General features: G+C 35.7%; 1 protein-coding gene across 6 annotated transcripts in view; it reads left to right on the forward strand.

Annotated features, from left to right (window-relative positions):
- The window catches only part of LOC113898164 (triadin-like), a 32,503-nt gene extending 23,248 nt beyond the window's left edge, over positions 1–9,255 (forward strand). For 2 of the 6 annotated variants that reach the window (XM_027551080.1, XM_027551082.1), the window contains 3 exons: positions 2,626–2,667; positions 4,463–4,501; positions 6,704–9,255. In XM_027551080.1, coding sequence (XP_027406881.1) covers positions 2,626–2,667; positions 4,463–4,501; positions 6,704–6,843 — 221 coding nt within the window. In that variant the 3' untranslated portion in view covers positions 6,844–9,255. The other 4 variants (XM_027551081.1, XM_027551083.1, XM_027551085.1 and 1 more) reach the window with 3 other exon arrangements.
- The last annotated feature ends 2,435 nt before the right edge of the window (positions 9,256–11,690 follow it).

Genomic DNA, 11,690 nt, shown 5'->3' on the forward strand with positions numbered 1-11,690 from the left:
TCAACCCTCCCAGTTTTGTCCATTAACACAATGCATATCTCTTCTAAACTTTTCCAGATATCTTGACTTCCTTGTCTTGCTTCATTCTAGATATTGAAACTTTATGACTGGCCAACACCACAACTGAACTCATAGAAAAATTAACTTTTTGTGATTCCCAGTTAATGAGTGCTTCTTAGGTTTTCCTCACTGCTGGGAATGGCACCACCGTCTTTCTTCAATCTTAATAAAAACGATGTTACCCCTTTTTGTAGTCATCTCTTGTGCTCACAGTATTCAATTCCATTTATCTCTACATACAAAGCCTCATTTACTCTCAACTTCTTCAGTGACTCCTAGTTGCAGAAATCACTGGTTTCTGGGTTGTCTATGAAAATGCATTTCCTATTTCTTTCCCTGAATCCATTCTCACATATTCTAGTTTTGTCATTTTTACTAAACACATCTAAAATATTATTTTTCTCTTGAACAACTTCCACTTGCTGTGACATTATGTAGAGACAACTCAGCCTGACCTATAAAATCTTCGCACGTGACAATCCTATCCAGCTTTCCCAGATGTGGTTCTCGTGCCCTCTTCAGTGTTTCCTGTGCTTCTTGAATAGCCTCTTTCTTTTGCTGCATCTAGTCTTTCTTCATCTGATAGCCTTCACTTTAAGCTTACTGTCTCCTTTAGTCAAAATCTCCTCTGTATGAAAGAGCTCGTTTTGAGTTAGACTTTCTTTATAAAATAATTTTCTGATTACCCCTCCCATTAAAACAAGGCATTCCCTAAAATTTCCCTGGCACATTTTGATACTTCTTTTATAATAATGACTGTACACGTTCAGAGTCAAGTATTGAATATTTCATCCAAACCATCACTTGCCCAATGAAGGCACAACTTATAAGAGTAAATGGGCTGTAGTGCCTTTCTCGGGGTTTTTTTCTTTTTTCTTTTGTATTCTGAGCAATGAAAATCGCATGAATTGATCCTCCTTCAGTAAATTCCAGTTACTCTTAAGTTATTTACACAGAGATTGTGCCTCTAGGGCAGCTGCCCTAGGGCTTGCTGCTTATCTTGTGTCTCTGTTCTCCATCTGGTTAGCCTGAGCAGTAGACAGGTGACTCAGTTCTTGCCAGTTTCTGTCACCTGTAGTTAGTTTACTCTGGGTCAGAATACCGATTTTTGGAAAGAGAGTAAGATAAGGTTTTTCTTCTATCCACGTTTATTTCCCTGGGGGTAACAAATAGATCCAGAGAATAAGTGCTTTGGTTTTAAGTGTGCTACTATGGTGGCTCAGAGGTTAAAGCGTCTGCCTGCAATGCGGGAGACTTGGGTTCGATCCCTGGGTCGGGAAGTTCCCCTGGAGAAGGAAATGACAACCCACTCCAGTATTCTTGCCTGGAGAATCCCATGGACAGAAGAGCCTGGTGGGCTACAGTCCAGGGGGTCACAAAAAGTTGGGCACGACTGAGCGACCTTACTTACTTACTATCTACAGAAATAATATACGTCTTTCTTATACAAGGACCTTGCACCATTTTAATTTTGTAAATATTTTCCATAGAAATTAGCAGATTTTTACTATACAAATATGATCATTATTTGATTCATCTAAGAATTCTGATATTTTTTAAAATATTATGTTACTTTAAAATATAATTTAATCATTTATACCATTATTTTATTTATAACTGTTGATAGGACAGTTTAAGACCACTTAATCCAATATTTAACTGGGTTAAACCTATATTTACATATTTTAAAAACTAATTAGGTTGAAAATTCAATAATTCATCATAAAAAATGCTAATAGTTTTATTTTTCCCCATTTTGTTCTTTTACATAGTAATATCTCTTCCCAAAGGTCACATTTCTGTCCTACTAAAGAAAATTTGCATACTAACCTATTTATCCCTTTTCTAACTATTTATGAATAGCTGTTATGCAAAATCTGAATAAATAATATAAAACTGACCCTCTTTCCAATCATTATAAGTGCTAAAAATTTGATATAAATATGTAATGATCATTTTTTAATGATCTTTATTAATGATTAATTAATCATGTATTAGAATAATCTCCTAATTAAAATTACTGCCACATTATTCCACTATGTATCTTTTAAGTAGACTGCACAAAAGACCATGCAATATATGTAATGCACCTGAAGGGTCATTGTTTATGTCTGAGCTTTTGTTCAACTTTTAATGCCATTTCATTGTCTTTACAATCATCAGAAGTCAGCTAACAAAAGATGTGGACGGAGTATTTCCTCTTAATCTGCCATATGTGTATAAATTTATTTACCTAAAATTCCCTAAATTCCAAAAGCAATTGTGGTTTGGGGAGGTAGTGTTAGGAGTCAGAGGACAGGCACATTTGGGAGGATCACTGCAGGTCCTGCTTGCCCCCACCAGACTGCTGGCCTGCTGACCACAGGCCTGGCACAGCATCTGTTTCCTCCCCACTCTCTGTCCCAGTCAGGCAAGTTGCCTTATTTGGTAGAAAGTTCTTGTTCATAGAGATACTTGATGCTGAGTTTATAGATTGAGACCTTCTAAGTCTTAAAACCCCCTAAATACAGTATCTCCTCTTTGGGAAATAGGTCATGAATTGATACATCTTTCTTTACTCTCTAGGAGAAGATTCTGAAGATGTACCAACTTCAAAGAAAGCTAAAGGTAAGATTGTTATTTTCAGTTCACTATGAGTTTTCTCATCTGTAAATTTTTTTCTATCTGTTTTATTTAACTATTCTGGTTCTCAACTTTACCTAAGCAAAGTTTAGATGGTATACTTATCTGTAAACAGCTTTTGTACATTATTTGGAAAACATATATGTGTGTGTATATATATATATATAAAACATGCTATACATATATATTATACATCTGTATATATTATATATCTCTGTATATCTCTATATATTTAAGACTAACTGGACACTGATTTATTTACAAGTAATTATTAAATAATTTGTAAGCCAATAAGATTATAAGAGAAATATTTCAAAATCATAATTTCACAAGTGTTGTTTGACAGAAGGAGGACAACATAAATGTTCAAATATGATATTGACATGTGTTTATTAAGAAAAATTAAGATAACTTGCCTATATTAGCAATAATAGCTAAAGAAAAGATGGAAGTAAGGAGAAAGAGAGAGAGGGAGGGAAGACTGATCTCAAACCTCAGAAAAATTTGCTACAACCAGATACATGACCTTAGGCGTGTATTTCCAGGACTAAATTTATTCATCTGTATTGTAAGGTTTTCAACTAATTTAATTTAATGCATTTTTTTTCCTGAAGGGTTTCCTGGCTTCCTAGTTTGGCTTGTTTTATGACAGATATTTTCTATTCTACTTTCAGACTTGCCTATGGACAGTAAGAGTTTGCCTAAGATGTACTCTTGTCATCAAAATACAAGTTTTGTGGCAGTGTCTGGAATTAATAGTGTGGAAAACAGCACTTTGAGAAAAGACACAAGAGAATAGGTTTTTGATTCTTATGAGATGATTTACACCTAAGATATTTTTGAATACTAAAATGTGGGGAGTTTTATAAAACAATTATTAAGAACAATAACTTAATTTTTTTTTTTTACTTCTAGAACATAACTTCTCAAACAACTTTATATACAAAGCATTTGGAAATCTTTTTGAAATGAAATAAATTGATATTGGAGACCAATAACTGTATTTATATCAGTTCCCCAAGTAATGTTAGAACTACTGATTCATGGATCACACTTTGAGAAGGAAGTTTTTTGAACTCATTTAGAATTTGATGAAATCTAAAACCTACTTCAGATGAAACACACACACATGTTCATATCTTAACATTCCATAGGTTTGTAAGAAACTTGTGAAAGTTTACCTGTGTACACCAGTTAAGAACTTCTAACCTAGGGAAAGGGGTTCAAATGAATAATGTCATTTATCCTTCATTAGATAGACACGTGGTACATATCACTTCAGCAAAGGAGTCCTTGAGTCACGTGAGAAAAGGAAAGGGTGCAGGATATATGAGCCTGCTGCTATTCTTTCATGATAAGGATGACCATTAAAACTCATGTCTCTCACAAGTTTAAAATTATTTTGATTGAAACATTTGTTTCATAGCAAGATTCCATCCTTACCATATTATAACTCTGAGCATCAAAAACTCTTCAAAGAAAAGAATGAGTGTCAAGCCAGCCCTCCATTAACATCCAGCACATCAGGACCAGTTCTATGTGAACAAATGCCTGTAGCACTTTCCATTCTTTTCTTTCATTGCCTCCTCTTCTATTACTGGCTCTTAACCTACTAAAGTTTGTAGTTAAAGACTGAACAGAATCTGAATAAGAACCTAGAATTTATTATAAGGAGGCCAAATAGCTCCTGTTTCTTTCATACTGTGTACCTTTTAAGACATTTTTTATTTCCCTGCATATTTGTACAAGGTAATTACTTTCATATTTTTGTATCCACTAGAAGAAGCTGAAGAGGTATCTTCCACAAAGAAGCAGAAAAGTAAGTTAAAAAAAAATAATTAAAACCACTAAGGCATTCTGTAGGTGGTACATATAAACTGAAAGTTTAGACTCTCTTAAGAAAACCGGCATTAGAAGAAAAAGATATGTAGCACATACATGAAGAGTAACATTAAAGTAGGTCACTTACATTTCTAAGAGGAGTTCTGCACTTTTCATGTCAGTCAAGAGGCACATATTTGGAGGAATTAAAAGTCATGACTGAAGTGGCATTTATTGCAAACCATTCTACACAGCTCTGATCCTGAACATTCTAACTGAATCTGTGCTTAAATGTTGCTACTGTCTGCTTTATGAAAAGACAGCTGAAGTGATATACTGAAATTTTTTACCTCAAAACGAAAAAAATGTAGAAATAGGTCTCAGCAATTCAATTGCTTAGAAACTCACTTCTAAGATTCAAATTTCCTTTTAACTTTTCTCGCTATGTGGCAGGCTGTTAATATTCAATCTTTGGGATCGTTGATTTTATAATGCAATCAATATTCATATGCAGTTATAAAATTCAATGTCCTATTTTCTTATTATTCCAGCACATCCAAATTAGACATTTTTTCTTCAGATGGTAAAGCAATACATCTTGAATTCACATATGCATAAAAGTCATTGCTGCACAGACTAAAGGAAGGAATTTTTTAAATAAGTATAACCAAAGTTTGCTTCACATAATGCTTTTGAAATAAAAAATAGACATTTATCTGAGGAAATAATGTCAATAATGTTCTCTGGGTTCAACAATCCTTCTTAAATGTATTTCTGAAGGAAGTTACAAAAATGACCTCTATAATAGCAAACACTTCCTGTTATATTAATATATGTGAATCATTGAAAAAATATCAAGAGCCTACTATGTTTTAAGCACTGTTTAGATGCTGCAGCTACTGCAACAGATGAGGGATAACAAATTATAATCCTTCATAAATCAGGTTGTATGAAATAAGAAATAAATAAGTTGTCTTAATACTTTCAGATATGGTTGCAAAATCCATAAAGTCATCTAAGCATGTTTTTGATTTATATAGCAGTGCTTTCCCAATTGTTCACCTACTTGTAACAATTTGTGGCTGTATCACATAATACTCAAAATCTCTTATTTCTTAAATAATTATTAAAGACAGGTGGATTATATTGATGTCAATCTCCTGGTTGGGATATTATAGTATCAGTCATTTCTCAAAGATGTTACCATTGGTGAACACTAGGTGATAGATACATGGGCTCTCTCTGCATCATTTCTTACAACTTCATGTAACTCTTCAATGATCTCAAAATAAAAATTTTAAATAAAAGTAAGTAAATAAAATAATTCCACTTTTTAGTAAAAAACAAAAGTGTCAAATATTTTCAGTTCACTTGGGGGATTTACCATAGCAAAACAATATTTTTATCTTTCCATGAAGCAGTTGTATAGTTTGACATTCATGAGCCTTTTATAGAAGATCTAGAATGTCCAGCTACAATGATATTTTCACTCACAACCATTTGGCATCAATAAAATAAATGTCAGAACAGTGCCTGTGAACGAGAAGGCTCAGCTGGAAGGTAGCCTGATTCTGATGGTCTCTCCCGCTTTGAGTACTGGCTCTGCCGTTCCTCCTTCATGCAGGCCCAGCATTACTGCCTTCCTTCTCTGCAGCCTGTCCAACCCCTAACCCTAAACTCTCACAACCTTGGCGAGGGTGCAGGGGTGAGGGTTGTGTTACTGACCCTCTTTGAGGCTAAAACAAAATAGAAAACAATTCTGGATAAGATAAAGAGGAAAGAAGAACTAAATTCAAGATTTCTCCAAACCATTTTCATCAGTGAAAAAGCTCAGTGATTAAAGTCAGCTGACATCATGGGTGATGAAATCAGAATAATCCCTTGTTGTCTCCTTTAGCTTCTTTCTACCCACGCTTTGCTCTATTCTACTTCCTAAGCCCTTAGACTCATGTGGATTTAACTAGCTTCCCCCGCCCCATATTCCACATACTGCAAGCTGCAATTATCATTCTCTTTCCTGGCCAGCTGCGAGAAGTCTGTGGTTGGTTGACAGAATGCTGGCTGTTGCAAAGACTGTCTGTCTGTGGAACCCATGCCCATATGCATTGAATTAGACTGCCTCGCAATGCTTTACCTCTGTTCCTAATCACATTCTAGTTTTTTTTTTTTTTTTAATAAATCATCATGCTCTCTTTCTTAGCCCCCATCAGCTTCTTCCAGTGTGTCTACTTGGATGGATACAATGGCTATGGATTTCAGTTTCCTGTCACTCCTGTGCACCACCCCGGAGAGAGCTCTGGCCAACCAAATTCTCCAGGACAGAAGCATCAACGACAATAAGACACATATGCACAGCCCTTGCAAATCGCTTTAGAACTTTGAAAATAGGATCTTTTGTTTGTCTACAGTGACACAGGCAATTGAAATCATGTAGTCCAGGGGATTTCTTTGAAAATATTTTACTCTTCTGCCTGGTGTAGAAAGGGTGAGCAAAGGGACTGAATGATAAGAAGACAAGTTGGAGGGTCTGGCGCTCAAGAATCTGTCGTTTGTTTGCTGCTGGGTGTGGGTGCTTGTATTTTTCTATTTCCAGTCACTTTAAGGTTGTTCACAAACTAATTTAACTTTTGCTTAAAAATGATCTTTTAAACATGATTGACACAATTACAAAATGAAATTTCTGGCTTCAGTTAGATATTGACTTTTAAGTGAAAACACAGACTATGCTTTAAGTTTAAAGGCTTTAGTAGCTTATACAAAAGCTGCTCTTTTGCATCATGTAGGTATCTAAACTCAGTTTACCCAATATGTTGATATTCAATAGTTTAATTTTATTTCTGTATATATATATCTATTTTACTTGTGACTCTTCTCCAAAAATGGGTAACAGTTTCACCAAAGAATGCTTTAAGTTCCTTGTAATGCTCTTTTAGAGCTCAAAATACCTCTGAACTTTAGACATGATAAGATTGAGCGGAAAGGCTTGATGAATCTTATCCCTAAGATTTGTCTTGAATTACAATTAGGAAATTCACTCCAGTGGAAATACGCCATCCAATTAGGCAAGTCTGGTGAATCATTTGTTTAAATATAAGCAAATGAGATGTAGACTAGCCAGATTTCTCCAGACTGTGCCCTAGTAAAATGTCACCTGGGTGAAATTTTAGATCAGTCACCAAATTTGGGCGACAGATGCAAGAGGATTTTCATTTCACTTTAATAGGATCATTCTATGGAGTTAAATAGGTTTTATTGCTCAAAACAAAAAAATATATAAATGTCATCAAAGTGGAAGGAACACATTTTAACCATTAAGTTTGCCATGAGATATCTTACTTGTTTTTTAGGTAATTAGTTACCAGTGCTAATGAAATGAATAACAATCTTTAACTTATTTGATGATGCATCACTGGGGAAAACAGCTATACTTTTGCCATCCTTTGTCTCTCAGTGATATAAACACTTTTGTTTTTTAACTACATTCTTCTATCAACAATAAAAGTCATGCCAGGGAATTCCTGGCAGAGTTAGGATTCCACACTTCCACTGCTGGGAGCACAGATTTGATCCCTGGTCAGGGAACTAAGATCCTGCATGTCACGTGGTACAGTCTAAATAAATAAATGAATAAATGTCATGCCACTGTGACCTTTATTATGTTTACAGTAGCAATTTAACTTATGACACATTAACTCAGGAAGTAAATTGAATTACTCTTTCTGGCTTTTTAATCATCTTCAGCAAAGTCCGAAGGAGCCAGAACCAATACTAGCCAAGTGATTTATTTTCAAGGACTGAAACTAAGTTCTTTAGGTCCAAGATGTGGAACACTGTTTCACTGGAATATCATTAGGCTAGTGCATCAGTAACATGTTAATTATTAATAACGAATTCTCAGTGACTTTTGTGAATAGTTAATCTTGGCCACTGGCTGGTAGACCTAACTTATACCACAAAAGCCAATGATATGATGAACCAAGATTAATGCCACTCCATATGGAGGGCTGCCTGGAAGTGTGTAACTTCAGTACCAATCAGATGGTACCATCTTATAAAGCCTCTTCTTGTAACAGTGAAAACTTGTGGGTAGGACAGTGGATGAAGTTTATTGCTCAACTACTCCTCCAGCTTGTCCAATTTAATGACTAAAGGAATAGAGAGAAAAAATGATGGTTTTCTCAATTTCATAGAAAAGAATGGTTTATCCATTCATTCTTTACATTCAATGACTGTTGAGCATTTACTCTTTCTAAGGCTCTGTGTTAGCACTGGGCCATATAAGGAAAATATCAGAGATAAATTCTGTTCCCAGTGCTATCCTGACACAGTATGTGGCCTTGGAAAATTTGCTAAACATTCTGTGCTTATTTTTCCCATGTGTAAAATAAGGATTTCTGGACAAACAACCTTATACCTCACAGATGTACCGTGGAGACTGAGAAAATATCTTAATATGGACATGACAAAAAAGTGTCTAAAAGAATACTTTTGAATGTGGCACTACTTGTTCCTCTGAGTGCTTTTCTACATTATATTATGGTCTCTTTCATTCTCATCATGAAAACTATTTGATAAAAAATAAAATATGACAGCTCCTTGTAATTAGACAAATCAATTATGCTGTAAACAATATTAACAGTGTTGTTACGGTGTATCTGCTTGAAGTTACAATGAAATAGCACCTGAAAATTGTTAACTGAACTCTCATCTGTTCATACAGTTCCATCAAATAAAGTATTTCTAGTCCTTTCATGTTTGTGCTTTACATTTTAAAATGAAAAGATAAATGGTTGGTTTAAAAGTAGTTCACTCATAATTCATGTCATATTGGTTATGAATGTGTAAGTAGTTGATAATTGTTTTAGTTCTTCATTTTGTCTAATTGGTATGGGCTACTCATTTCCGTTCTTTACTCTTCCCTTCTCTTTACCTTCTCTTAATAGATGAAGGTCTAAGATAAATATAGGTCTATAGAAGATAAATGAAGGTCTATAGAAGATAAATAATTACCTAAGGTTTTAATTTATGTTTAGTTTTCATGAAGCCTGATAACGGGGCCAGGCTTTTTTGGAATAATTCGCAGGAAATGCCCCGGTGTATTGTTTCCTTCTGGTACAGCCCTGTCCAAACTGCTCACTGTAATATTTTGGGAACTAGAACTGTATGTTGAGGGACTCAGATTATTTCTTCGAGTTATTTTGCTGGAAAAAAGCAAAGAGAATAACCAATATTATTCCTGATAGAAAATTCAAGGACGACCTAGCTAAGTTCACAGTACAGAAAACGAACCTAATCCTTATACAAATGCATAAGTTTGCCCAAAGTAGCTGATTGCACGAAAACCAGGCCTAGAACATTAGTCAGCTAGCTCCCAGATGCCTTTAACTTTGTCCTCAGGATACAGTTACAAATCTTAGCTAGTTCAATCCAGCATCTCAAAATTTATTTTTTAATTATCACCAGAGTTAGAAATGTAATCCTATGTGGAAAGACTTGCTTTTTTCTACATGAGAGCCTAAAGGGACTTTGAGAGTTTCATTCATTTGCCTTAGAGATAAAGGAACTGAATCTCAGAGATGTTAGGTGACATGCCAAAGGGTCGCATTGCTAACTAGTAATAGAAGTAGACTGAGAACTGGGATCTTCTGTTTTCTAATCCACCGCATATAACCCACCCTGTGTGACTCCATGTTGAAGTCTCCACCATCATGAACTACCTCTGACATTTACACACACTAAGATGTAGAAACTCAGCACAGCTTTCCAGTCACTGGCTTCCTGCCCACACTCTCTGCCCGACTCCTTTCAGGCCAACACTACTGCTACCTCGTACCTGCTCCCTTCATTAATTATGAAGTGAAGTGAGCTCAGTTGTGTCTGACTCTCTGCAATCCCATGGAATTCTCCAGGCCAGAATACTGGAGTGGGTAGCCTTTCCCTTCTCCAGGGGATCTTCCAAACCCAGGAATCGAACCGGGGTCTCCTGCATTGCAGGCAGATTCTTTACCAACTGAGCTGTCAGGGAAACCCTCATTAATCATTCATGTCAACAAAACATTTAGAAATTCCTGTGGATGCTCTCCTTTGTGTATAAAAATAGTTTTATTTTTCCACACTATATAAGTCACTGAAAGACTCCAAATATTTGCTCCAAATAAGGAAAAAACAACTCTCTTTAAATTAATCTCAACACAACCAAAGATGCAGGTTAACAAAATAAGTAAGGAAAACAGATGCTTACAAAAACACATTTAGACTGTAAAGGAAAGCTCAAATTAAATGATGAATTACTGCATATTAATAAATAAGTCATACGAATTTCAGAAGTGCATGTTAATAAAGTAGTAATAGCAATATATATAGGTTTATATATTTAATATTATATATATTATATATCCCAAACACCTTCAGTTCAGTTCAGTTCAGTCGCTCAGTCGTTTCCAACTCTTTGCGACTCCATGAACCACAGCACACCAGGCCTCCCTGTCCATCACCAACTCCCGGAGTCCACCCAAACCCATGTCCATTGAGTCAGTGATGCCATCCAGCCATCTCATCCTGTGCCGTCCCCTTCTCCTCCTGCCCTCAATCTTTCCCAGGATCAGGGTCTTTTCAAATGAGTCAGCTCTTCACATCAGGTGGCAAAAGTTTTGGAGCCTCAGCTTCAACATCAGTCCTTCCAATGAACACCCAGGACTGATACTGATCTCCTTTAGGATGGACTGATTGGATCTCCTTGCAGTCCAAAGGACTCTCAAGAGTCTTCTCCAATACCACAGTTCAAAAGCATCAATTCTTCTGTGCTCAGCTTTCTTTATAGTCCATAATATTCTAAATAAATGACAACAGAATATCCTTCAAATCATTGAATCAGAACCCATAGAGCTTGTAAGATATCTGCGGAAAGGTAGTGCCCTGAATAGAAAGCTGAGATAGAACACCAGTTGGTCCATGGACCCCAGACACCGCTGCAGCGTCAAACATTTGTCAGAATATCTGAAGGTGTTCAGCAATGTAACTTAGCGACGGCAGTGTCAAAGTAAATATTACTGCATCTTAAAACAATTGACATATGTCTATGCTTAGGAAGAACTCTCTCTCCCTCTCATATTCAGAATTCAATGACAAATCATTTGTATATATTTGATGCCATCATGGACAGAGTTGGGATGATTTGAATAGAAGTT

This window comes from Bos indicus x Bos taurus, chromosome 9 (assembly GCF_003369695.1).
Source record: "Bos indicus x Bos taurus breed Angus x Brahman F1 hybrid chromosome 9, Bos_hybrid_MaternalHap_v2.0, whole genome shotgun sequence".
Taxonomy (NCBI): Eukaryota; Metazoa; Chordata; class Mammalia; order Artiodactyla; family Bovidae; genus Bos; species Bos indicus x Bos taurus.